Source organism: Boleophthalmus pectinirostris, unplaced genomic scaffold, assembly GCF_026225935.1.
Source record: "Boleophthalmus pectinirostris isolate CB_2022bp ecotype Guang Dong unplaced genomic scaffold, ASM2622593v1 HiC_scaffold_17, whole genome shotgun sequence".
Lineage (NCBI taxonomy): Eukaryota > Metazoa > Chordata > Actinopteri > Gobiiformes > Gobiidae > Boleophthalmus > Boleophthalmus pectinirostris.
The window spans coordinates 20,573,224-20,600,292 of NW_026571115.1; the positions used below are offsets into that span (position 1 = coordinate 20,573,224).

Genomic DNA, 27,069 nt, shown 5'->3' on the forward strand with positions numbered 1-27,069 from the left:
TGGGCCTTGTTGCTCAAACACACTGGCTTTAATAACACAACAGAGCATGTTTGTACTGCCACCACTCCAATTTCCCCCTTTATGAGGGATTCACTGTCCCAGGGTGGGAAAGCAGGCTTGTGCTCCCCATGATCTGCCACAAACCACAGCAATTTTAACTCACTTTCTCGCAAAAGACTAAATGCACTGTGGATTTCCAGTTTAATTTGTTTGATTTTAAAGACACTAGCCCTAAACAGTATGTGATCTTTGCTTGAACAAGTTTTCTATTTTGTAGCAACGTCTGGATGCACATCAAAACAACATAAGATGATGCTCTCTGGCAGAACTCTCTTCTCTAGTGTGGGAACGTAAATAAATGACAAAGACACAGATGTTTTCTGAGTAGGCCCGTAAAATGATTTGGGACCAAAGCAAAGCCATAAACGATGCATCTCGGAGGATTGGCAGGCTGATGTGAGCTTGACATGGATCTCTGAAGCTGTCTTGCCTTTTGTCCAGTCTTTTCTTTCTAACCTGAACTGGGAACATGACCTATGACCTACACACCACATTGTCAAGATCAACAGTGGACAGTTGTAGCCTGGTGGCCTGGTCTACTGGTTTACCTTTCACCAAACAAATGGATCTGTGCTGTGCTTTGGCTGTCTCTCTTCCTCATAGTTGAAAATAAATCTCCTGGACCAAACAATGGCAACTTGACTAGAACAAGCTTTGCCTCTAATTGAAAACAGAATGTGTGGGTCGAGTGAGTCATTCCCAGTTTCCATTTCAAAATGTTGTTTTTTTTTGTAAAAAATTACATATTTTCAATGGCCAAGGGTTTATCTCTGGGGAAATAAATTAACATTATTAGTGGGATAGGAATTCAGAACAGTTCAAAAGACGGACAGAACCATAAAGTTGTAACTACACGAAATTATTAGATTTTTTTTCCTTCAATAAAACATTAGGTGTACATGTATCTGATGAATGGACATAGGACACTTCACAATACAATTGCAACATTTGCTTTGTAGCATCTTAAAACAGATAATGCTGATTGTGTGCAACCATCAAAGTGATTTATTTTCACTTTGAGAGTTCCCACAGTGGAGGCCCAAGAGAGTATCTGTTCTCCTCATTTTATGTTCTGTTTGCCCTCGTCGACTGCGTCCTTGTGTTTTTAAACTTTGAGCGTTAATAACCTGTTTGTTAAAAAGGTAATGTCTCTTGCCAACATGTGTGGGTTAATTTGGTGATTTGGTCATGATAATAAGTCCAAATATTTTATGCAATTGCTTTTCTTCAACATACTATGACGTTGTAAAAATTATTCTTCAACCAATACATGATACGTTCTGGCCCAACAGTTTTCTTAATACATGATTTACCGGTACATACAAATGATTGGCTTACCTCTGAACCGATATCCTGAAACAATATTATATATATATATATTATATATTTATATATATATATATATATATAATTTTTTTTTTTTTTTTTTTTTTTTTTTTTTTTATATATTCCATTATATTATATTGACAGTGGTCCCTAGATACGCTATAATTTTATTTTGGTTTGGGGTTTTTTTGTTTTTTTTTAAACAATGTATATTTTATTACCATTGATAACTGTTCTAGCTCTGTGTTAAAAAAAAAAAAACTTAAGACATTTGTACTTTTTTGTTTTTTGTGCATTTAAATTTGCCTGTTTGCTGTTGAAACTTGCTCTCAACCAACCAAGATACCATATAGGCTCCACCTTTGACCATCAGAGAGGAAAATAACAAAGCTCTATGTATGTTTTATAATGAGCACGATCAAAGGAAGGACTTCATGGAGAGGGATTCGTACAAAAGAACAGACAAAGGGGAAGAGCAAAAACTAGTGCGTGGAGAGATGTCTAGTGAGGAGGAAAGGCAGAGGAATGTGAGAGGAGGATGCACGGAGGTGAGGCCAGTGTGTCAGGGCGAGCTGCTGCTGCTGCTGCTGGAACGGGAAGAGGAAGTGGTGAAGAAGGCCAGGGCAGAGCTGGGTCTCCATGACAATTAGACTTTACACTAAGCAAAGCATTTCCAGTATGCCGTTTTCTGTTAATCAATTCAAGGTGGGGTTAGAGTTTTTTTTTGCTTAGTGCAATATTTTACCACAGGGTTCAAACTACGGACCTCTGCTGTCGAAAGCTCTATGTTAGAAGCGTAAAAGATGTTCTTATCTGGTAAAGAATAATGTGGATCCTTTAAATAAATAGAAGTGAAATTCCAGGAACTTGGATCAGTCTTCCAGCGCGTTTGTGTGTGTTTGTGTAAAAAGCCACAGGTGTGTGCGGTCACCATTGTGTCTGAGGCTGTGAGTGATACAGTGTTGCTGGGAGAGGGTCGAGTTTCAGCCAGAGCACTCAGTCTTTTTTCACTCTGAGGACAGTTATGGTGCAGAGGGGAGCAGGGGAGGCCTACACAAGGGGAACACAGCAAGTTACACAAGTTACACTGTACAGACACAGACTCAAGACAAGGCTTCTACATTTGTTTAAAACTTTGTTAAACAAAACACTATGCAAATCTAACGTACAGTGAAATGTGTTTTACAACCTACAACACAACTTTAGGCATTCTCACTGAAAGAACCAGCCTAATCACTGGTATAACAAACTTGTGATAAGCTTCAGCCAAGGGTGAGCCTGTAATATGATACACTTTACATTTAAAGTTGGAGTCAAATCTGTGCTGCTGGGACTGTTCCAGTCTACTGTTTCTGAACTTGGGTGTGTTTCAAGAATGAACAAAGTTAATTTGGCAGTTTTTTGTATTACTTTATTTCACAGAAATATCTTTAGGGATTTAATGCTTCAGTCCACATGGTTTTGTTGACTTTTATTTTACTTTACCTTAAATAGTCAGAAAAAACACATTATAAATATGATAGACATTCCACAACTGCAGGTGATTGGAGAGTTGAGTGTACCCAAGAGCAGTGGTGGGCAATTGTGTGTTTTGCTACATTGTGATGCACTTTGGATTCAACAGTGTCATAAAGTCATTTCGGCACAAGCATGTGGGCATAGTGTTTGTTTGTGATGATGATTACCTTAAAGGGGTGGGTGTAAATTAGCACCACAGTTTTCAACCAGACATCAGCGGCTTTAAAATGTAATGTAACATGTCAGCTATTATAATCACAAAATCATTTTATCTTCTTTTTAAAAGAATGGAATACATTTTAACCAGTGCCAATATTAATGTTCTGATGTATTATTAAATATTATGTTTAATCAGTCAGTGTTACTCTGCACTAGATGCTGATGTCACCCTCTCTGTCCCTGTAGGGCCGGAGGTGACACCCAGCTACAGCAGTGCCATGTCTGAGCCGGTGCTCCCTGAGGTGCCCCCCACAGTGGGCCCTGTGTACGGGGAGAAGCCCAGTGCAGTGGACTTCAGTTATGTGGGAATTGACGCCATTCTGGAGCAGATGAGGAGGAAGGCCATGAAGCAGGGCTTTGAGCTCAACATTATGGTAGTCGGTGAGTGCCTTTTCTCAACCATTTCTTTTGAGATTTCAAAGTCTTTTAATAAGATACTACACAGTCTGTCAGACTCGACAGTGTCTCACCTTTAAGCAGAAGCCAGTTACAGCCACACCTCTGCAGCTGATGGGCCACTGTAAAACTGTTTTAGTGTAAATTCAAATTGTAAGCCTTAGGCTCAGACTGAGACATGCTCTTTTAATTGTATTCAAGACAATCTCCTGATGCTAAAATTAGATGGTATGGTGTCATGACTTGCAATGTGATAACCGTTGCTCCTGTTGCTGTATAAAGCACTTTCTGAGTAGAATTTATATCTGGAGGTCAACCAATATGGGCTTTACCGTGTTTATAGTAAATTAATATAATCTAAAACTACTCATACCCTCATGTTCCCTGGGCATTGTGTACCATACTGTTTGCAAATAAGCTGATTGCACTGGGCATTAATATTAACGTATATGAACATGATACTACAGACTTTTTTAAATATATTTGTGTTGTGTTTGTTTTCTGTTTTGTTTTTCTCTTCATTTCTGTAAATGTAATTTTTCTGTTATTGTGTTTAGGACCTCCTTGCAAACGAGATGTTGCATCTCAAAAGATTTCCCTTCTGAATAAATAAAAATATATAAAATGAAATGAAATAAAGTATTTCTCCAAAATCTCTTACTGTTACCTACAAGCAATATTCAATTAATTTCACAACCCTAGATATCTGCCAAAATATTGTTTACGCTTGTTGTTATGGTATCGAGCGTCATTTGCCCTGTGGTATATTTCAGCTTTAACAGCGCTTGCTAATGAACAGCTTCAGTTTTTATGTGTGTGCTTAAGTTTGTGCAGAGAGGGACTGGACTCTGCTCATCATACGCTGTTTGGTTTTTCTGTCAGTTTGAGTGCTGCAGAAACCTGCTGTTTGTCTCTGCTGAAAGCCCACAGTTTACGCTGCTCTGAACCATTTCCCAACAAGACTTCAGTACATTATGTTTCCTTTACATAAGTGCTACTTAACAGTTCATATTTTGGATTTCTGTATTGAAAATCTGATGTGGTTGTTCTTACAGGGCAGAGTGGTTTGGGTAAATCCACACTGATGAACACACTGTTCAAGTCAAAGGTTAGCCGCAAGTCTGTGCAGGCCACAGCCCAGGAGAAGATTCCCAAAACTATTGAGATCAAGTCCATCAGCCATGGTAAGCATCATGCGGTCTGAAAGCTCATGTTCAGTAAGCTTATGACAGATTTTTGTGATTTTCTACTTTTGACTTAAATTGCTGGATTTATAATAATTAGAAATATAAATTATACTTCCAAGAAGAAATTTGCGAAGAAGGGAGAATTCTACCCAAAAGTTTGTTACAATTTATATTTAAGAAAAAAAAATTTCCTGATACTTTCAACATTAATTCACTACAATAAAGATGTTTTGTTGTATTTGTATTTGTATTCTGTGTACATTAGAGGAGTACAATTTTAAACCCATAAAATTGAGAATACAAGGGTTAATGATTTTGCAAAAAATCTTAAGTAGAATGATCTTAGCTGTGTTTTAGTAAAGTTAGCCGTCTAATCGCTCATAGGCACTTTCATTTTAATGTTGCAATGCTAAACAGCACGTTGATTTGAAGTGAATGTTTGTATTTGCAGACATCGAGGAGAAAGGTGTGAGAATGAAACTGACTGTAATTGACACTCCAGGTTTTGGAGATCAAATCAACAACGAAAACTGGTACCTTCTTTTAGCAGCTAAATACCTCATATTTAAAGTGCCTTTCTCTTATGCCTTCCCTTTCTATTGTCCAGTTGGCAGCCCATCATGAGATTCATTAATGACCAGTATGAAGCATACCTTCAAGAGGAAATCAACATCAACAGAAAGAAAAGGATCCCCGACTCCAGGGTCCACTGCTGTATATACTTCATTCCTCCCACTGGCCACTGGTGAGCAGACCTTTAGTCCATTAAACTAATATGACATGACACATGCCAACAAAATGAATCTTGTGAGTTCTGGTGAACATGGCATCGAGCCAAAGGATTGATATAATCTTCTCCCTGGGTACAACCTGGGTCACACATGGATCTTCTTGTCTGTTGTTAGTTCCTTGTGTGGGGCTTAGTAGTGACTTTTAGTGTCTTTATAAAGAGATGCATTTGCAGGATTTTTATGCATGTACCTTTGTTGAATCCAAGAGCACCTTTTAAGGGCCAGGCCTGTCTAAATGTGGTGTCCTTTACTCGCATGGTAGCCTGCTGAGATGCCCCTGTCTCTGTGCCCCACTGACTCTTGTTGATCCAACACATGTCACATGGTCACATAGTCTGCTGGCAGCTGCTGCAGCTCCACTTTGCCTTAAAAGCCTAATGGGAGAAGGGCAGGAAGGACAGAGACACTGAGTCTGTGTGGGTCTGGGTGTGTTGTCTTTATCATGACACTCAGGCTTCTTTTTCTGTGCAATAAACTTATAGAAATACGTGGATAGTAAAGGCTCTTCAAAAGAAAACCTTATTCTCTCTTAAATGTTTTTGATAAATGTTGGGCACAGGTAGGATTTCTGCAGGTTAAATTTGTAATACTGATGTTGTCTGGTTTCAGTCTTCGACCTCTAGATGTTGAATTTATGAGACGTCTAAGTAAAGTGGTCAACATTGTTCCGGTCATTGCCAAAGCAGATACGTTAACCCTGGAGGAGAGGGACTTCTTCAAGCAAAAGGTTCAAAACCCGTACCTAGTATTTATTTTTTAAATCTGTTTCCACAACTGTCCAATTGTAAAACATTTCTATGCAACAGATCAGAGAAGAACTAAGAGCCAATGGGATTGATGTTTACCCCCAAAAGGAGTTTGATGAGGACCAGGAGGACAGAATGATAAATGAAAAGATCAGAGTGAGTGCGGCATAAAATGCGGTGCAAATTGTGCCTCTTAGTACAAGATTGTAATAAAACACATTTTTGTTCTGGTACAGGAGATGATACCATTCGCTGTGGTGGGCAGTGATCAAGAGTACCAGGTCAATGGCAGAAGGCTGTTGGGCAGAAAAACCAAGTGGGGAACAATTGAAGGTAAACCATCACTCAAAGGGTTGTTTTGTGTGAAAGAACTACAGTGTTTACAGACTATCCAATGTTATGTTGTACAGACACAGTCAACATGTCAGTATTCATACATTTTCTCTTTATTAGGGATAGAATTATGGCTGTGTCAGAGGACAATATCAATTAAAAAATGTATTTAAAACATTTCAGATTAATGACACTGTAAAAGCTTGAGCACAAGGCCTGTGTGCGTGTGCAAATAACATGTTAGTATAAATAAAATGTTAGTATTTGAACTCAGATCATGGCTAAAACATTCTTGACAGAACATTGCTCTGGCACCACCTACTGGACAGACCGAAGAAATGCCTTCAGTCTTTTTTGTGTGTTACACTGTTGGCTGTTTGCCTTCTTGCCCTAACTTGTGTTGATGTGTTTCTCTCCATCAGTCGAGAACATTGCCCACTGTGAATTCGCCTATTTAAGAGATCTTCTCATCAGGTCAGCCATGTTTTTTGTTTTCCTGCACATATTCAGAAAACATGTTTGTGTGCCTTTGCTCATGTAGATTTTTCTCCATCTTAAGGACCCATATGCAGAACATAAAGGACATCACCAGTACCATCCATTACGAGATGTACCGCGTACGTCGACTGAATGAGAACAACACAGGAGCGGTACACACTAACGGCCTCTCTGACCACTCTGCTCACGAGATGTAACCAGCGCCCCCTGCTGACTTTACTCGCACACTACTCCACATCCGCATCGCTGGTGGGAGACAGGCTTCAGAGCTCCCCAGAAGGGACTTGTGAGGGGCAGCGGCTGAATGGACTGTTTATGTCAGCTACTATCCTCACGCTCTGAAGCACCATGCAGAGCTCTGTAATGTGCTGCTGTCTGAATATACATGCTTTCTGATCTTATTTTACATTTTAATCTGTAACACCAAAGTTTAAGCATCTGCCAAATGACTAAAGACATTTGCCAAATTGTTTTAATGAAAATCTATTCCACATTTTTAGCAGTATGTTAGGCCTACTTACCATGCATGCAGGAAACATGATTGATCAATCTGATGGATGTAAAAAGATGGACTGATTTAAGGCCAAAGATATTAGCAGCTCGTAACGCTGATATATGTCAACATGGCAGAAAATACATTCTGATTTACTTCACTTAATTTTAGCCTGTTTCTGTTTTTTGACTTCAATGTGAGCTTGAATGTGTCAATTTGTTATACACTTTGATGTTTGTTTAAATATCTTAGAGTGATTATTTTAAGATGAAAAGTATATGCACATTTTAAAATGTGAACAGTTGAACCACAGTTGCCCATTTTAACACTATCAATATCCTTGCCTCACAGTGCCTTATTTATCGGCAATTGCTGGCTATTAGATGTACCTGAAACTGGAGTATAGGTTAGTTTGTACCACGCTGACATGACTTACAGTTTGTGTTTGTACAAATATGCATAAGATATATCTATTTTTGACCAGCCCAGTTATTTCTTTGCAATATACAACTCTGTCCCACAAAATGGCTCTTTTTGACGTCAATGTCTTCTTGTATTTCCTAATGTGTCTTATGTTTTTGTACTATTAATAACAAATGTTTATCTTATTTTAAATAAAGAATATTAAAATAGTTTTTTATACTATCTCTATTCACAATACATGCTGGATAAGATAATTTTCTGCTGCACTAGATTCCTGCGCAGGTGTAACTCAGTGCAGCTCTTTAATCGTTCTTGTCATTAAGCTTTTTCCTGATTACTTCCTCAAATCAATTTGTCCGCCTGCGAGGTCAGAGCATGGTTGATTAGCAGTAATTATTTAAATGCATGAGTGCCTTTTTGGACTCAGAGAAGGGAGAGGTTGCTCTTAAATTAATGCTGATTTGTGAGAGATACATGTACAGGATTTTACAGGTTAATAACATTGGTCTTACAGTCAAATATCTTCTGCAGTGTGCTGGCTCTGCTTTGACACTACTTTTCTTTTAGCTTGTTTACTCAGACCATAACTGCTGTTTAGTAGGGCTGAATAGTTTTGTTTGTTTTTGATGGAAAGACTTGAGCTGCCTGTCCTCACAAACACTGTTCATTTAGCAGCCTCTGCATTCCTTTGCCACATCCTCTGAATAGGATACTAGTGCTCTAGTGCTCTCTCCTTCCACCTTGGTTCTGGTTAAGATCCCAGTTTAGTCCTGGTGTAGCCCTGGTTTGGTTAAGTCATGTCTGGCTCATGTCTAATTGTGTGCAGCACTCATCGATCAGTCATGCTATGATGCATTTTAGCCTTCGTCCATGATCTCCAGGGCTAACTTTGATCTCCATTTGATGGAACACATTCCTTTATATTTTTTTAGGGTAAGGGTTCTGGGAAAGATTTTGGAGGCTCAGGCAATTATCTGAGAGATTATAATGGTGTTTAATGGATGCTGTTTTGGCCTGATCCCCTAACAATGACATAACATCAAAGAGCTTCACATGGTCTGCGTCCTTTGCCATTAAATTCTGATGTCCATCTATTTCTTACCCAGACAGTTTTAAAATGTATTCTAATTGCACTCTGATGTTTTGGAAAAATAAATGAATGAGCACAACAGAACAAAGACATCTGCATGTCAGGCTTGGCACACTGTGAACGAGGTTGTCTGAGCTCAGTGCACTTATTCAATAGCAAAAGAAAAAATCTATTCTGTCACCTGGACAAAAGTTTTAGAGTGAAGACATTTCAGTGCTCATCCAAACGGCTTTTTCAGTTTTGGGGAACTGTGAAACAGATTTCTTCTTTTGCTATGGATCATCCCTAGATGACTCAGGCAGTATACAGATATTCAGTAGTTAAAATGCATGAGTGGGCATGGTATATACTGTTTATGTGCCATTAACTGTTGTTAAAAATGTTGTTTTAAAGCTTTGAATGTGAGGCAATTAACACCTATATTTAAATAATGACTTAAATGGCTAACTTGGTGGAGAATTTTCATATTGCATACATAAAGGTGCCACTGTAATTTCATGGACTCCTTTGTTGTCAGAGATTTCACCTCCTCCATTTTTCCATCCTCCTTTAATCTCCCTCTCTCTAATGCAGTGTACACCCTTCTATCCCTTTCTTTTGGCACTGTGCCAGGCTTTCAGACACTGCAGGGCAGGAAGGAGCCCAAATTATATGCAAATTCCTCAGCAGTATGCAAATTAGACTAGCTGTTAATTAAAAGTCATATGCAAATTGTATTAAGTGTGTGAATCAATAAAGAAAGAAGCCACATTTGAAGCCTGGTGTAGAGGAAGATTGAGGTGGCAGGTTAGAAGGGTTGTAGGGGTGGAGCATACGATTAGCAATAACATAAAACTAAGGCCATTCATGTAAATAATTCAACCAGTTGTGTGGTTTTCATTTTGTTCTCAAAGTATAAAAGTCAAAAGAAGCTGAAATGTGTTAAGATAGCTCTATTTCATCTTGTACAGAGATCCATCAGAGTAGTTCTCAGTCCCACTGCATATTTAGACTTCATGAGGCTTTTGTTTAATTTGTAGTGATTTAAGTACTGATTTGTCTCTGAACTTTCTTTTTTGTTGATTATGGTAGCCTGTTAGTAGAGATTGCTACTGCAGTTATAAAATGTATTTAAAAAAAATGATTTATGTGATATCAAAATTACTTCATAGTAGAAACTCCAAATTCACTGCAGTTATTGTCGTCCTACTAGTCAACAATATACATATATATATGTATGTATATGTGTGTGTGTGTGTGTGTGTGTGTGTGTGTGTGTATATATATATATATATATATATATATATATATATATATATATATATATATATATATATATATATATATATATATATATATATATATATATATATATATATATATATATTTTTTTTTTTTTTTTTTTTTGTCCTCTTCTGAATTGGCCTGTGGCAATTAAGGAATGCAATCTGTCTTGAGAAGAAAATATACTTTCCAACACTATATAGCATGTCAAGAATAAAATATTTTATATTTATATATCTATTATTTATATTAGCTTTATTATCAGAACCAAATTTAAGTAGACTAATATGTTTTCATCCGTATTGCATAATGATTATTTGTATAGCAATAGTCATACATTTATTAGGTGTAAACTACGACTAACCTAAAGGAGAAATTACATGTTTAAAGAAGAAACAGTTGAAGCTGTGGTGAACATGGTGTTGTTGTGAAGATTTGGGCAGTAAACAGTGTCACAGACAGGTGTGTGTGTGGGGGGTGAGGGGGGTGTGACAATGGGTGGAGATATTAATTTTCCACATGAGTACACAGGCACAATAAGAAGAGTGAGAGCAGAGCCACACAAAGCCTTCTCCACTAATCAGAAATGGAAAATGTAGCTGTGCACGCTTAAGGTCAAGTGTGAAGGGATGGAATAAAACAACAAAATACTTTTAGTTTGCTAGTTTGTAAGAGGTCAGATGTGTTTGTGTTGAAATTGTATTTGAATACACATTATTATCAGTATTTTAATATGTTAGTAAACTGATAGTATTGGAAAGTAGGTGCAATAGGTTGCTTTCATGTTCAAGAATTTGATGGTGTCATAGTTTCAAATGGTGGACAGGGGCCTATATAAGATGAGATTCATCGTTCATTAGACAAATAGCAATTATTTTAGAGATAGGCTGCACAATTTTACCATATATTGAATAATGGCATCACTTTTTGACCATAAAATTTTGGCCTGTCCTGAATTTTAAACCAGTTCCATATTGTGACAGGGAATTGGGGTTTAGGGTTTAACTCCTTTCTGTCTGTGTATCATTTATTTCTGCTTTATAATACATTCATTATTACCTGTATCAATACATTTGCATTCAAATTCATTAAAATCTATCTCCTTCAAAGACAAATGTTTTATTAATAACTATTATTTCCCTATTGGCATTACATTAAATCTTAACATAGTCTACATCTTTCAACACACGAACCCCTTCTCAAATTAACCTTATTACATTTGCCACAGTTATTATTTAAACATCTTTTTCAGTGTGTAGCTGTCAATCATGCACAAAGCTATAAGATCTGAAGTCTCAAGGGGAATACATTTGCTGTACTGAATTGTAAACATTTGTAATATGAATTTGCGTGACTCTTTACATTATTAAAGGTGCACTTTACTCTCCTCATAGAGATATTATTTCTTTGCTTAGAATGTTTCACAGTATGACATTAACCTATATATCACCCTGGAGACAAGGTGATGTCACATGGCTAAGTTACAGGTTTTTCAAGGTTTGTGCAATACAAATTCAAGGTTTGTGCAATAACAAATACGCAAAATTGAAGAAATGCAAGATATACTAGATAGGTTTATTGCTACACTATTGAATATTCCAAGCACAGCAACACATCATGGACATGAGAAGGTGCCATACCCTCCAGAAAAGTTGCCTTTAATATTTTATTTATTATAGCAAATACAGCCAGATTTAAACCACTAATGAGAAAAAAAACATCACTTATGTCGTTGTTGAACTGATAACTTCTTTAAAATGTGTGGTTTTTTTTTCTCCTTTTATAAATCAAGCCTTTCTATTTCTAGCTTTGGTGCCCCTGCAGAACATCATTTACCCAGGTCCTTGTATCAACATTAGCTGTATGGTGTCCCTCTGCTGCCTCTGCTTGTACAAACACAATAGCCTCTTATCCATTAGCCTATAGTGGTAATCTATACACTGCACCAACAAGTGGATTAGAGCCTGACAAGCTTAGGCGGCCAATACAGTTTGACAGATAGTGCCCTTCACCTAAATGGTAGAGAAACACATTCACACAGAGGGGACCTAATCTGGTTTAGGGCCCTAATGATGTTATGAAGGAGTACTATGAGCAGCAGTACTTTACATGGGGTGACATTGACTGGGACGGAGGAGGTTCATCTCAAGCCATCTCCTCCTGGGACCCAAAGAAAAAAAGCATATTGCTATATATATATATATATATATATATATATATATATATATATATATATATATATATATATATATATATATATATATATATATATATATATATATATATATATATATACAATCTATATTTGTGAATTTCTATCTGTTTGGAGATAAATGAGCACCTTAACATTAACATTTTGTGCATTTTATTTTTATTTATAATTTTATAACATGTCCTCTATAATGGACATCAGGAATATTTTGGTGTTAAATCCATGTGAAGTTAACAACCTAACAAAAACAACTTTTTTGATGACCAACATCTCTGACAAGCTTCTACAGTCACCTCAATTTAGGCAGAGGAAACTAGTCCCCCCATTAAGAGTCTATCTTAAAACACTTCAAAGATAGACATGGTTAACTCAATGTCCACTTTAAAGGACACAAATGAATGGGCTGGGTCTCAGGAGGAGGAGGTTCTACTGGGTAATACTAAGGCATGGTTCACTTTTCACAAGAAGCAAAGCCTTGTTCAGAACCCTCTATTCACCCTGGACCTGGGTAACAGATACGCCCTACAGATGCAGAAAACAGAATAACAGGCAAAGGATTACACACTGGCAGGATGCCCCAGCAAAATTGAAAGATGGATCAAATGCGGAGGACTAATTTCCATATAAAGTGGACCTAAAACCATCTTATAATGTGAAAAACAGAGCGCTTGGCACAACTTTCCGACCCTGGAGAGTTTGCAATCACGGTAATGCCAACAACAACTTGCATGCTAACCACGCACTTCCTGATTATCAGACAATAAACCCTTTATTTGATGAGAGTACACAGCAGACTTATTTTTGCTTATACAATATCTGTACGGGGCAAATTTTGAACTGAATTTTATTTTATTTTTTTAATCTTTAACCTCACTTGACTGAAACAACATGACAAACACAAAGTCCATGTAAGTCTAAAAAACAAACTGTAGCTGTTCTTGTACCAGGTTGTGTTAAATCATTTGAGATCATTCCTAACCCAGTACCCAGTTTAATCTTTGTGCTGCAGCAGCAGTGTTATGCACAGTGTCTCCCTCCCTTTCTCATCTTAATTAAGAGCAACCCACTTTGGAGTCACCATCTCGTTTAACTAATTAGTCATGAATATGAATAGCCCCCATTTTAATTAGCCTGATATTGTCACAGAGGGAAAAAGATTGCACTCTCTCTTTTTTCAAATGATTTAACAATGGTAAGCTCAGCAACAGTTACTCAAGCATGAATAGAAATCCACTTGTTATGGTATTGAAGCCTGCATACAGTAAATGATTGGCCTTTTGGATAATATCTAAAAGGATAAAAAAGGCATACACTTTTCTCTGTTTTTGCCAGTATCTATTTTATTTTATGTTACTCATAATTTCTTTAAAGGGCCTATATTATGCTATTTTGTGATCTATGTTATAATGTTGTTTCCTCATCAGAAACATACCTGGAGTTGTGTTTCTTTTCATTCACACATGTTTAACACACAAACCTTGTATATTTAAGCTGTGTTCTTCTCTCAAGCCACTTTGTGATGTCATGTGGTTATACGGGTGCTCCACTGTGTTTTTAAACCCTATACACTAGAGTAATTTCAATCATTTCAGCCCTGGAACTGCCAATCTCCACTAAACTAAAGGTAAATGCAGCTGTTAAGTTGTAACCTACATTATACAAGGGTTCATTTTACATTTTACTTTAATATAGGACCTTTGAATTCAAATTCAGATCATGCAAGATTATAGATTATTTTCAGTAGGTAGGTTTAATTTAACATGGCACAGAAAACAATAGTGTGAGACAGGGATTACCTAGAAGTCTATTCACCATTCCTGTCTCGTAGCTCCAGCCCCTCTGCTCCATCCATCTCCATTTCGCTCTGCCTGTCGTCACGTCTGCAGCACAGCCTTAATCAATCTAATTACCCACCGCAGAATGGAGCAGGTACACTGCCAACAGCTCAGAAGGCCCCATTCACACATTGGTTTAAAATTGCTCCTGCTTGATTAGAAAGAAATAGATTAGAATTTAAGGAGGTTTCTTACATGGGGCTGGTCTGGAGCAAGTTGAGTTGTTTAAGTGTGTTTCTAAAGGCTAAAGAGATTTAAGCCAGACCATCCTGAACTGACCCAAACTTGTGCCCCAGTACAAGTCAGTGATGATACTTATGTATACAATTAGGTATTGATACTTTACTTAAGTATATTTCATGACAGTTTGAGACCTGCTGAAAATGAAGATGCTTTATTTTTAATATGCTCATAAACTGAGCAAACAGAAATATACAAATAAAAACAGCTGGGAACAAAATCTGCACAAATCTTTGAATCACTACATTTGAAGTTTTATTAAATCAGCACAAAATTTACTTTTTACTGTTTTGAAATGGGTTGATTTTTCATTTTAACTTCTTGGGTTCTTTTTAAAGACAATGCAGTAAAGTGTGTTTACCTTGTTGACATGTTTCGGCTGCTAGCTGGGTTGATTTTTCATGTGATAATTTTACTTGAGTATTTTTTTCTTCATCTTTATTTATACTTTTACTTGAGCAACAAAACTGAGTACTTCTTCCACCACTGGTTAAAAGCGTATTAGCATAAACACACAGAAAGCAGAAGTTTTCAGTAAATCTGTGGAGAGTGATTCAAGACAAAACCAGAAGTCTTCAATATGTTATGTTAATAAAGTAAATAACAAGTCAATTTGTTTGTTGTATTAGTAACATGGATAGGCCTAATTCTGACAATGATCTAATGAGGAATCAAAATGGCTGTTTCTTATTTTTACAAGAGATATGCAGTGACTATGTGAAACGTGATCCAGGATTCAATTAAACTTTCAAATTTCTATGTACAAGATTTACTTAGTGCTTAATACTTTACTGCAAAAAAATTAGAATAGCCAGTTTTATTGGGACTATATATATATATATATATATATATATTATATATGTGTGTGTGTGTGTGTGTGTGTGTGTGTATATATATATATATGTATATGTATTGTATATATATAATTATATATATATATATATATATATATATATATATATATTATATATATATATTATATATATTATATATATATATATATATATATATATATATATATATATATAATAATACCTGCAAAGAGTGAGGCAATCCTTAGAAGCCAGCTCAATGGCAAGAACAAGGTGCAGGCAATCAACAGCTACGCCCTGCCAGTGATCAGATACCCTCAATTGTAAGCTGGCCAAAGGAGGAGATACAGACCACAATGTTAAGACACGAAAGCTCCTGACCATGCATGGAGGGTTCCATCCCAAATCCAGCACCCTGAGACTTACGCAGGCCGGAAGGAAGGGGGCCGAGGACTAGTGAGTGTGGGAACCACTGTCCAGGATGAAACATCCAAGCTCCTTGAGTACATCAAGGACAAGGCCCCGGCAGATGAGGTGCTCAGAGAATGTCTCAGACAGTGGGGTCCAGAGGAAGAGGTGCTGGAGGGACCATCATGGCAGGACAAACCCCTACATGGGGCGTACCACCGGAACATAACTGAAGTGGCTGATATCAAGAAATCCTACCAATGGCTTGAGAGGGCTGGTCTGAAGGACAGCACAGAGGCACTGATCCTGGCTGCTCAGGAGCAGGCCCTGGGCACTCGAGCAATAGAGGCCCAGATCTACCACACCAGACAAGACCCACGGTGTAGACTGTGCAAAGAGGCTCCTGAGACAGTCCAGCACATAACTGCAGGGTGTAAGATGCTGGCAGGGAAAGCATACATGGAGCGACATAACCAAGTGGCGGGCATAGTGTACAGAAACATCTGTGCAGAGTACGGGCTGGAGACCCCAGGATCAAGGTGGGAAACATCCAAAGGTTGTGGAGAATGACCGAGCCAAGATCCTGTGGGACTTCCAGATACAGACTGACAGAATGGTGATGGCGAACCAACCAGACATAGTGGTGGTGGATAAGAAACAGAGCAGAGCCGTGGTGGTTGACATCGCAATACCAAGCGATGGTATATCAGGAAAAAGGAACACGAGAATAGAGAAATACCAGGGGCTCAAGAAGATGGAGAGAGCCTGGAAATAAAGGCATAGTGGTGCCTGTGTGATCGGAGCACTGTGCTGTAACCCCCAAATGGAAGAGTGGCTACAACAGATACCGGTAAAACAACGGACATCTCAGTCCAGAAGTGCAGTATGGGAACAGCAAAGATACTGCGCAGAACTCTCAAGCTAGGCCTCTGGTAGAGGACCCGAGCTCAATGAGGGTGAGAGATACCATGGAATATTTTTTTTTATATATATATATATATATATATATATTATATATATTATATATATATTTATTTATTTATTTATTTATTTATTTTTATTTTTTTTAATTTATTAATTTTTTTACTCAGCTAACACACATCTTACAAATGTTTGTATCTGAAAATCTAATAATTTAATGAACAATAGGTCATTTCATTGTCTGCTGGTTATTGATCAGACCTCGGGAGGCCTAAAGTTCAAAGGTTATGTCTGGGGTGGTCTGTCTGATGCATCAAGTCCCACGGGAGTCTGGGGCTGGAAAGGTCAAGATGTGGGCTCTTTAACACTTTCTATCATATTAGATCCAGACAAGTGAGAGTGAGAGAATCATCAGTTCTTATTATTAAATTTATTAAACTTATATAAAACTTATTAAACTTATATAAATTTAACCAGTCGCTGCTATTTGGTCATGACGAATGTAATGCACCGCTAACGGGGCTGACTGGTATATTAAGCTTTTCCTAAATCTTGTAGGAAGAAGGGCAATAATGTCTTTTCCTTTGATAAAATTCACCAAACATTCTCTTTGTTCCAGCTTTAAAGCTTCGGCCCCGGGAATCGCTGTTAACACAGAATGTCTGCTCTTCACTGATTTGCTGGTGCCCAGGACTCACACTTCCAGGGTTCTAGCAAATTGTCAAGTGTATTTTGATTCCTAGTCACTGGAGAGAAATGAAATTGAGTGGAGGCACTAGGTGGTGCCAGCCTGGCTAGCTTAAAGGCCCTATATTACACAAAATTGACTCTTGAGAGCTTTAAGTCATATTCGAATGCTGTTACCTCATGAAAGACATACCTGTGTGTTTTGTTTCACATGTTTATTCTGACACATCCTTCATTATTAATCTGTCTACATTAATCTCAAACTGCTCTGTTCTCATTTGTAATGTAAGGAAGACATAGTTTTCAAGTTAACAGCTGCTTTTTACCTTTTGTTTTGCAGAAATCAGCAATTCCAGGGCTGGAATCATTCAAATTATTCTAGTGAAGGCGTATCGAGTTTTAAAACATAGTGGAGCACTTCCTGTATTACCACATGACATCACAAAGTGGAATACAGTGTTTTAGTTAGAGAGAAGAAAACACAACACCAGGTATTTTTTGATGAAACGATAGTATAACATAAATCAGTTAATAGTGTAATGAGCCCTTAAATTTTTCTATTGCCTTCAGTTCATTATGCAGAGTTCAGACTTTTACAGTGAAAACAGGGACAATATTCTCTCCTGTTATGACCATGATAATATCCAATGCTCTGATTTCCTTAATGTCCACTCTTATGACAGTACTCATGAATTTGATTGAACTGTGGACAGTGTAATTTCCAGCAGATATTACACACAGACATGCACACACACGCACACGCACACACCAAATAGCATCTTTAAGCGACAATAGTTTTGACCTACAGTAGTATAATGATGTGACCACCCAGTCCATTCTCTGATGATGCTTCTATAGCTAAAGATTATTACCAAGTGTGACAGCTAACCATAAAACTGCAATGAATTACAAACATGTGCCTGGTTGTACTTTGAATACATGTTTTTATTTGCATTCAGAAATCATCTCATTGCACGGCCTGCATTAGTAATATATGACAAAGGGTTACAGCTGAATGCATGATGTAGCTGCACGCATGGCTTCATCTGCTAATTATACCTGTACCAATGATTCATGTACTCATTTGTTCTTTAATTTAATATCTTGGTAAATTATATTCAAAATGTACAAACCACTAAGTGGCAAATATGTGATGCTCTAAACCAGGTGCAACATTCTCCTGTTACATTCAGAAAAAATCTAATTGAGCTTTTTTTTTTTTTTATTATTATTATTATATTGATATACATTTTGGGATATTCTGTTTTCTCTACTGGGACTCAAAAGGTATACCCAATTTTATCCTGTTGTCACTCAATGCAGCATTATATTGTAACTAGGGATGTAACAATAACCAAAGAATTGTGATATCATATCTTCAAAGTTCTTATAATAATATCGTGGACCATCACAACATATCGAATTACAAGCCTCTTTGTTTAAATTATGAGTTATGGTGCAGACATAAAAAAAAAAAAAAAAGACAAGGAACTACATAAACCATGATCCTTTGCTCCATTTCAGTGCAGACTACATGAAGAAATAACAGTTCTAAGCACCTTTAAGTTTTAGTTTTTTGGATTAAATCCATTTGTGCATTTTAAGAGGAAAAAGTAGCACATCAGCCTCCACAAAATATCGCAGTAAATATCGTACTGTGAGATGTATTTCGTGAAAACATCATACCGAGAGATTTGGATATTGTTACATTCCTAATCGTGAGCTTTCCCATGATATCGCAATAAATATCGTACCATCACGATATTGTATTGTGAGACTTGAGTATCGTTACACCCCTAATTGTAACCATAACAGCTTTAAATATCATAAGGAATATTTTGCAGTATTCAGGGTTTTAAAGGTAGCTCTAAAGGTATTGCAGCTCTTACTTCTGTACGTACAAATCAGTCAGCTTAAAGGTGCATGAACTAATGTGAAGCAGTTTAAATAAACTATAAACAATAGCTGCTAACAACAGATATTTTGTGGTCAAGATTATAACTTGTACGGATAAGTTGTACATCCATGTTTGGGTAGTGAAAAGAAGTAGCGATGTTGCAATTTGGATCATCCGAGGACACATTCTTACAACCAAACAAACAACTATATTGCACTTTATCCTCCAGAGGGCACTCTACTTCAAAATGTGCCACCAAATACTCGACCAAATACTGTGAGACAATGCAAAAGTCTCCTTGAATACCCCTGATCGTCCTCACAGCCCACTCATTCTCCTGCTATGTCAATTACCCATAGAACCACAATTAAAGGCATGTCTCCTTATCACCTATAACACACTGGCACGTACTGTAAGACCCCCCTCAGATCCCACGAGACACTCTCCTCCTTCCTCTGCCACTGCTGCTGCTTGGTTTTATTGCCTGTATTGATTCTGGCTGGGCTGCAGAGGACAGATCAATGAGAGGATTATGGGGGCGAGTTAACTGCTCCGTGCTAACCCCCAGTTCGGTGACACCTCTTGCACCTGATCACAATGGTTTGTAACAGACTGAGAAGAGCAAGAGAGCTGTCAGGGATGGTGCTCTTGAGAACTGAACTATAGGAAGAAAAATGGCCACTGCTGATTGGAGGTCATCTTTCAAGGAGTGCACTAAACAGTCACTAGGGTTTTACAATGATGACTGTGGCTTCTTGACACTCAGATCAGTCATTCAGTAGGATGTATTTTAAATCAAATTAGCACAATTTTACAGTGTTTAATCATTAACCCTTATTATTACTACTACTATGTTATATTGCTTTGATGTCTCTTCTTAAAGGATCACTCTGGTTAGGGATTCACCACCAACTTGTCTCAGTGGAGATATTTCTATTTTAAGATAAGATAAGATATGCCTTTATTAGTCCCGCAGTGGGGAAATTCCAGTGTTGCAATGTGCAATTCAAGAACAGCAGGAAAAAGGTAACATGCAATAAAACAGATAATATATAATGGCTTAAAAATAATTTTTAAAAAGACTTAAAAATAATTGCACATGGATATAGTTGAATGGCACATGTTCAGTGTTAACAGTGTTTGTTGTACAGTGTGTTGCGTTTATTCTTACTGCTAAAAAAAGAAAAAGTAAATTGCATTCTTACTGAGTCTTTGTCTGTGTACCATTCGTTCTTTTGAATTTCAAGAACAAAAAACAATAAAATGGGGAAACAGTTTGTTATTTCATTATTCTGTTTTAATGTCCAAAAAATAAAGCACAGATTTCGACTTCTATTTCCAATATTTAATTTGAAGTTTATGTCAAATAAAATCTCGGTGCCTATTTTAACTTGGATATTGTAATCTCTCTGGTTTATTTGCCTTGGAAGTTCTGCTGCTAGAAGAACTTACCAGAAAAAATTATTGCACTTTTGTGGACATGTTTACTTTTGTGTCTTAAAGAGTGTTGAACGGCATGACGAGAAGCAGGAAACAGCGATAAACTCTTGTTCAGTTGACACCATGCATAGAACTCTAATAAAAATAGTTTTTATTATAGATCCATGGTTGACATTGCAGCAGAACTTCCAGGGCAAATAAACCAGAGAGAATAAAATCTAAAAATTAAAATAGGCACCGAGACTGTTTTTGATTGGTGTTATTTGAAATAAACTTTTAATTAAATATTGGAAATAGAGGTCGAAATCTGTGTTTTTGTTTGACACTAAAACAGAATAATGAAAAAACAAACTGTTTTCCTATTTTATTCTTTTTCGTTCTTATTTGAAATTCAAAAGAAAGAATGGTACACGGACCAGTCTCCTCTACACAGATCGGACCTGTCCCTTGGTTAAATGTAGCCTGTTTGTCACCACGGAGAAAGATAAAGGCATTTTGTAACATCAGGCAAACCAATAACATCAGGTGGCTTACCCTCCACTGGAAAAGTTTCACTTGCTTTTACTGGCATGTGTTGAATAAGCCAGGGTGAGTAAAGAATCCTGCATCTGTAATAAATCACACTTTAATTCTGAGTTTGCGTTTTACCAGCCCAGTGTCCCTGTCAAGGAAACAGCATGTAGTGTTCCCCCAGAGAGCAACAATGGCTTTATTTATTGTTTCTGTTACAGTAGAGCTTTAAAGGTCCTATATTACACAAAACTGACTCTTGTGAGATTTAAGCCATGTTATAATATTATTACTGGTGTTGTGTTTTGTTTCATTCACACATGTTTAAGTAAAGCTTTATTATTAGTCTCTCTACATCTCCGAAGCTCAAGATGCTCTGTTCCACTTTGTGTTGTCATGAAGCAATAGTTTTCAAGGTGAAATCATCCAAATCTTTCTAATAATAATATAATAATACATAACACTTGTATAGCGCTTTTCAAAATACTCAAAGACGCTTTACATGAGAAGACAAACAAAGGCAAACAAGAGAAAAAGACAGTTAATGGAAGTTTTTTTCAAGAGATTGGTTAAGGGCTAATGAAGGTGTATGGAGTTCAAAAACACAGTGGAGCACTTCCTGTATTACCACATGATGTCCCAAGGTGGAACAGGGTGTTTTTTTTTTTTTCCATTTCAGAGAAGGAATATATGCCTAAATACGCAGGGTTTACGTGTTAAATATGTGTGAATGAAACAAAAACACAACTCAAGGTATATTTGTGATGAGGAAACATTGTAACAGAGATCAGAAAATATAATGCAGGCTTTTTTTTTTAACAAGTCTTTATATTAACATGATGTGCAAATGACTGAGCTAGGCCTGCACTTTAAATTGAGATACTCTGAGACGTATTTCACCAGCTACTATCCATCAACATATGCACACATGATAGAAAGATTACAGCCTCGGTACGCTAACATTCAATTATTCATTAAGTGTTGACAAGTACAATCTGTACACAGTTTCTTTGGCACTACGGATCCATCCAACTTTTTAATTGCATGCCTCTCTAATTACAGTGTGGCCATTTTAAAAGTAAACCTTGTCAAGTTAACAGCTCTTGGTATGTACAGGAATATCTTGAGTGGTCCGGCACTGCAGACATCAAAGACATGAGTGGATGCATTAATGGTAAAAACACTCTTGGTTCTTGAGATGGAAAAAGGGCGCGTTTGAAGGGTGCACAGGGCTGTAATGGGGGATTTAACAGCACTCGTCGCCTTTTTCCTTATGTAAATGCAAGGCTGGTCATGCAGGGGCTGTTCTCTTGTAGTAATAGCAGCTTAGCGTCTTTCACTTTTTGGCCACTTTGCCCAGCAGGTCGTTTGAAAAACCTTCAATTGTGGATTCTATTCATGTCGAGGGCCTTTGAAAAACACCTGTCACGTTATCATAGCTTGTAATTACCTAGAATACTACGAATGAGGAAGCTTTTACCTGGGACTTCATGGTACTTTCCGCCACTACATCACTAAGCTGCAAAATCAAAGACTTCTGTCAAAAGAAATCTGAGCATTATTAAAGGCAGACATTTTAACATCTGTCATTTTTGTCTGAACTGTAAAACAAAGCTAAACTAACTAACAAAAAATAACTATATTATGCATATTTGAGCATTTCTGTACCATATATCACATTTTTAGAATAGCTTGCTATAGTCGGTAGACAAAAAATCACAAACTAGGAATGCACTTTGGTGAAAAGGAACATATTAAATTTGACTGAATAAAAGGCATGCATAAAAAATAAAATTAATCACTATTTGTCCATCTGTTTTTATTCAAGGTCAGTTTCAAGACAAATCAACAAGGGAGTGGAAAGACATCTGGGATAATTTGTTTAACTGTAATAATATGATAATCTTTGCATTCACATTTATGCCCATATGCACTGTTTTTTTGTTGTTTTTTGTCGTGTCACTCATATAAACACTGGGTTCAATATTTAAAGATTTTTCTTAATCAAAATAGCATGTAATTAATGTGATAAACAGCCCCTCCCCCTCCATCTGTGAGTCTGGAGACCAAGACATACAAGTGAGATGCACTATATTACACTCTGAGTTCATCTAACCTGCCCCAGTACAGATCTGTGCGAGGTTTTACCCCTGTTGTGAGCGCTGTAGCTGAAGCCATTTTATTCCAACTTGCCTGTCACGACCCTCCTCTGTCTTGTCTGCTCCTCTCTCTCTCCCTCTCTCCCTCTCTCTTTCCCATCTCTCCAGGGCCTCATGTGCTGCTCTGAATGATTCATGGCCCTCTGTGGTGCGTATGTGCTTGGACTGTAAAGATATTGGAGGAAAATACTCAGTTGTGGGACAGGGCGAGCTGAGGTGAAACTACCATTCAGAGCCAATGTACCTGCTTGAATTTATTACATTTTTGGCATCTCTTTTTTTTTCTGTCAATTTTTGGATTATGATGCCTTACACAGTTTTATCTTTATTATGAATATTTGGAGAAATGTAAGCAAATGGAAGTGGCAGGGATTATCTGGGGAAAATTGAACTGAGAGAACATTTACCCCTAAACTGTCAAGACATTCATCTTGTTTTATATTTTTTGCGCATATGTATTCTAATACATTTGCACTGTATCATATCTGAACTTTGAACTTTGATGTAACACCTTAAAGGCCCTATTACACTATATTCTCATCTGTTCTAATGTTATTTCCTCATCACAAACATATCTGGAGTTGTGTTTTGTTTCATTCACACATTTTTAACACACAAACCCTGCATATTTAGGCTGAGTTCTCTCAAATTAAAAACACTTGGTTCCACCTTGTGATGTCATGTCGTAATGTACTCCACTGTGTTTTTAAACTCCATACACGTGAAATCATTTGTGTAATTTCAACCCTGGGATTGCCAGTCTCTTAGTCAGGCTGATGCCACCTAGTGCCTCCGCTCTATTTAATCTCTCTCCAGCGACTAGGTCAAGAATCAAAATACACTAGATGGTTTGCTGCAAGAACCCCGGACGTTGTAGACCGTGCACCGGCCAATCAGCAAAGAGCTGTGAAGCCATGATGTCACACTCAAGCACCTGTCTGGGTCCCTTTTGTGGTACAGCACAACAATAAACAAAGCAGTCGAGATGGATGTAGACAAAACCATACATTCTGTGTTGGCAACGATTCCCAAGATCGAGGATTTAAAGCCAGAACAAAGAGAATGTTTGGTGAATTTTATCAGGGGGAAAGACGTTATTGCCCTTCTTCCAGGGGATTTGGCACATTACATACGTCATGACCAAGTAGCAGTGATTGGTTAAATAAAAAAGTACCCTACTACCGCTGAGTGAACAACTCCTAATGCTGTGAGGTCAAATAGTTTCCACAAAGTGAAACGGGCTGATAAATCAGGCTACTAATCTCTAATGAACAAAAGGTTAATTTGAAAACTACAGCGTCATGACATCACAAGGTGTAACAGAGCATTTTGAGCTTTGGGGATGCAGACAGACTAACAAAGGATTGCTCAAACATGTGTGAATGAAACAAAGGTTGTTTGTTGTATGTCTCAAGGTGCACTTTGAGTATTTTGCACATGCTTTTCCAATGTGTTACAGCAAATAAATGAACCTAACAATAAAAAAAATCCCATAGCCATAGCCATAGATCATAATTCATAATTGTTAGTAAAGATGTCACTGAAATAACATTATCTTTTCCTCATCTAATTTCCCGTGACCTGGAATGGATTATCGGCGGGGTAATTAAGACCTGCTGAATAATTAAGTGGACAATAATGCAAATGTATGAATAATGTATGTGTTTATGATAGAGAGGAGCAGATAGAGCTTTTCTGCACCACTGACAGGGAGATGGATGCTTTGGCCCAGATACGATCTCTCCAGTGAGGGGATGCTGCCGACTGCAAAGCTGCCTGTATTCATTAGAGCACTGGCTGGCACTGTCTTTTGTTATGCAGCACTCAGCCTATACTTGTATCTTTTACAAGCACAAATCTGAATCTACAATATGTTTTCTTTTATGTCATATTTACGCCTGTCACCGTAACTACTGTACCTAGCTGGAACAATATATTTTTGAGTATTTATAGTGTGTAGTTTTTCTTTGCAGTAGTGGGGAGATATTTGCCATTTTTTTTGTAATAACGTGAGATTAGAGATGTAATAATTGTAATTAACTGCTATGGCTTATTATCAGTTCATTCTTGTTTTTTTTGGCTGCAGCTCTTGCCTTTTAATAATACTGCATATTTAGTTTACTTGGATTATCTTGCTTTGTGACAGAGGCATAAAGTAGTTTCAATATTGTTGTTTACTGCAATATATCTCTGTGGCAATATGTGCTTCAAAATTTGTTATCGTGACATCCTAGCCCTGTTTACAGGCTGATAACTATTGGAAACACAGTGGTGATGTGATAAATCTTAACTTATATTTTTTATACCCTGCCTTCTCTCTTTGTTTGATTGGACCTGTTTTTATGATCAATATTTTGTGAATGTAATCTTCAATCAGACTAATATGAAACCAACCACTGAGCTATCCAAGCATGTCCATTGGGCCACTGATATTTTATTTTGTTTTATTTATCTCTCACCATTCTGGAAGACTATTTTAATCAAATGGGATCTGATCAGGACATAAATGCGTAAATGAATAAACAAATCTTCCTCATGAACGTCCTCCTCAGACATTTGGCAGGAGAACTGTGTTGGAGAATCCTACCACGGCTGCTCCCGGCTGTGCACCCCCCCACCCTGACCTCTGGGGTCATATGGAGGAAGGAGACATTCATCACGCAGACACATCACACATGGGTGCTGAGGGGAGAGAGTGTGTGTTACAGTGAGAGCACAGCAGGACTAAAGCACGTCCTAAACGCTTCAGATACGCTCCATATGGACTTGTATGCTCTGGCCTTGTTGTAGATGCCACTTATAATATGCCACAATTTATATTGTCATCCACTATGTCTCACAATTAAAACATAATTTGTTGCACTGAATTATGAAAATACAATGGAATCAATGGGGAAAACATGCATATTTCAAAATTCTAGATATTTGTTAAAGGTACAGTATGTAATTTTTTGGAGGCAGCATGTCACCTGCTAGCCAGGTCTTCATTTCACTCCAGCAACTCAGGTCAGGAATCGGAATACACTAGACGATTTGCAAAAAGCCTGGAAGTTCCGGCACCAGCCAAAAAGAGTCATATATTTCTGTGTTGGCGACGAATCCCGAGATCAAGGATTTAAAACAGGAACAAATAGAATGCTGGGGAATTTTATCAGTGGGAAAGATGTTATTGCCCTTCAACCAAAATGAAAAAAACAAATACGCTCTTATCATCTTCATGGCTTAAAAATTAGATATTGTGGCTTTAATATTTAATGCAACAAATACAAATGTAAACACTCAAACAAACCTTCCTTGCCACCCTCTTCTTATCTCAAATTCGCCAAGATCAAATATCACACATCATGTAGAACTCTTGCCTTTGAATATGTCTTTGTTGCAGACATCTTTAAGTGCCACAATAGACACACGGATATTGACCACAGCCCATTTTAAACCAAGCATCTCATTAACTTCCTGAAAGGACTCATTATGCTGTGGGAGATTGATATCGCTGCTCATGACGATTTAATCTTTCTTCAAATGAAAACACAAACAATCATATCAGTCAGAGAGGCAGCGCTCCCTCTCCTCTCTACCGCTCGACCTTGGAGTTGAGGTCACAA

At 37.4% G+C, this 27,069-nt stretch overlaps 1 protein-coding gene across 1 annotated transcript in view; it reads left to right on the forward strand.

Moving 5' to 3' along the window:
- The window catches only part of LOC110172416 (septin-9-like), a 48,191-nt gene extending 39,992 nt beyond the window's left edge, over positions 1 to 8,199 (forward strand). Inside the window, exons 2-10 of the mRNA XM_055152920.1 lie at positions 3,309 to 3,504; positions 4,575 to 4,703; positions 5,158 to 5,239; positions 5,314 to 5,451; positions 6,107 to 6,224; positions 6,304 to 6,399; positions 6,480 to 6,576; positions 6,999 to 7,050; positions 7,136 to 8,199. Coding sequence (XP_055008895.1) covers positions 3,342 to 3,504; positions 4,575 to 4,703; positions 5,158 to 5,239; positions 5,314 to 5,451; positions 6,107 to 6,224; positions 6,304 to 6,399; positions 6,480 to 6,576; positions 6,999 to 7,050; positions 7,136 to 7,271 — 1,011 coding nt within the window. The 5' untranslated portion in view covers positions 3,309 to 3,341 and the 3' untranslated portion in view covers positions 7,272 to 8,199. The remainder of the gene's footprint in view (positions 1 to 3,308; positions 3,505 to 4,574; positions 4,704 to 5,157; positions 5,240 to 5,313; positions 5,452 to 6,106; positions 6,225 to 6,303; positions 6,400 to 6,479; positions 6,577 to 6,998; positions 7,051 to 7,135) is intronic.
- Positions 8,200 to 27,069: the final 18,870 nt, after the last annotated feature.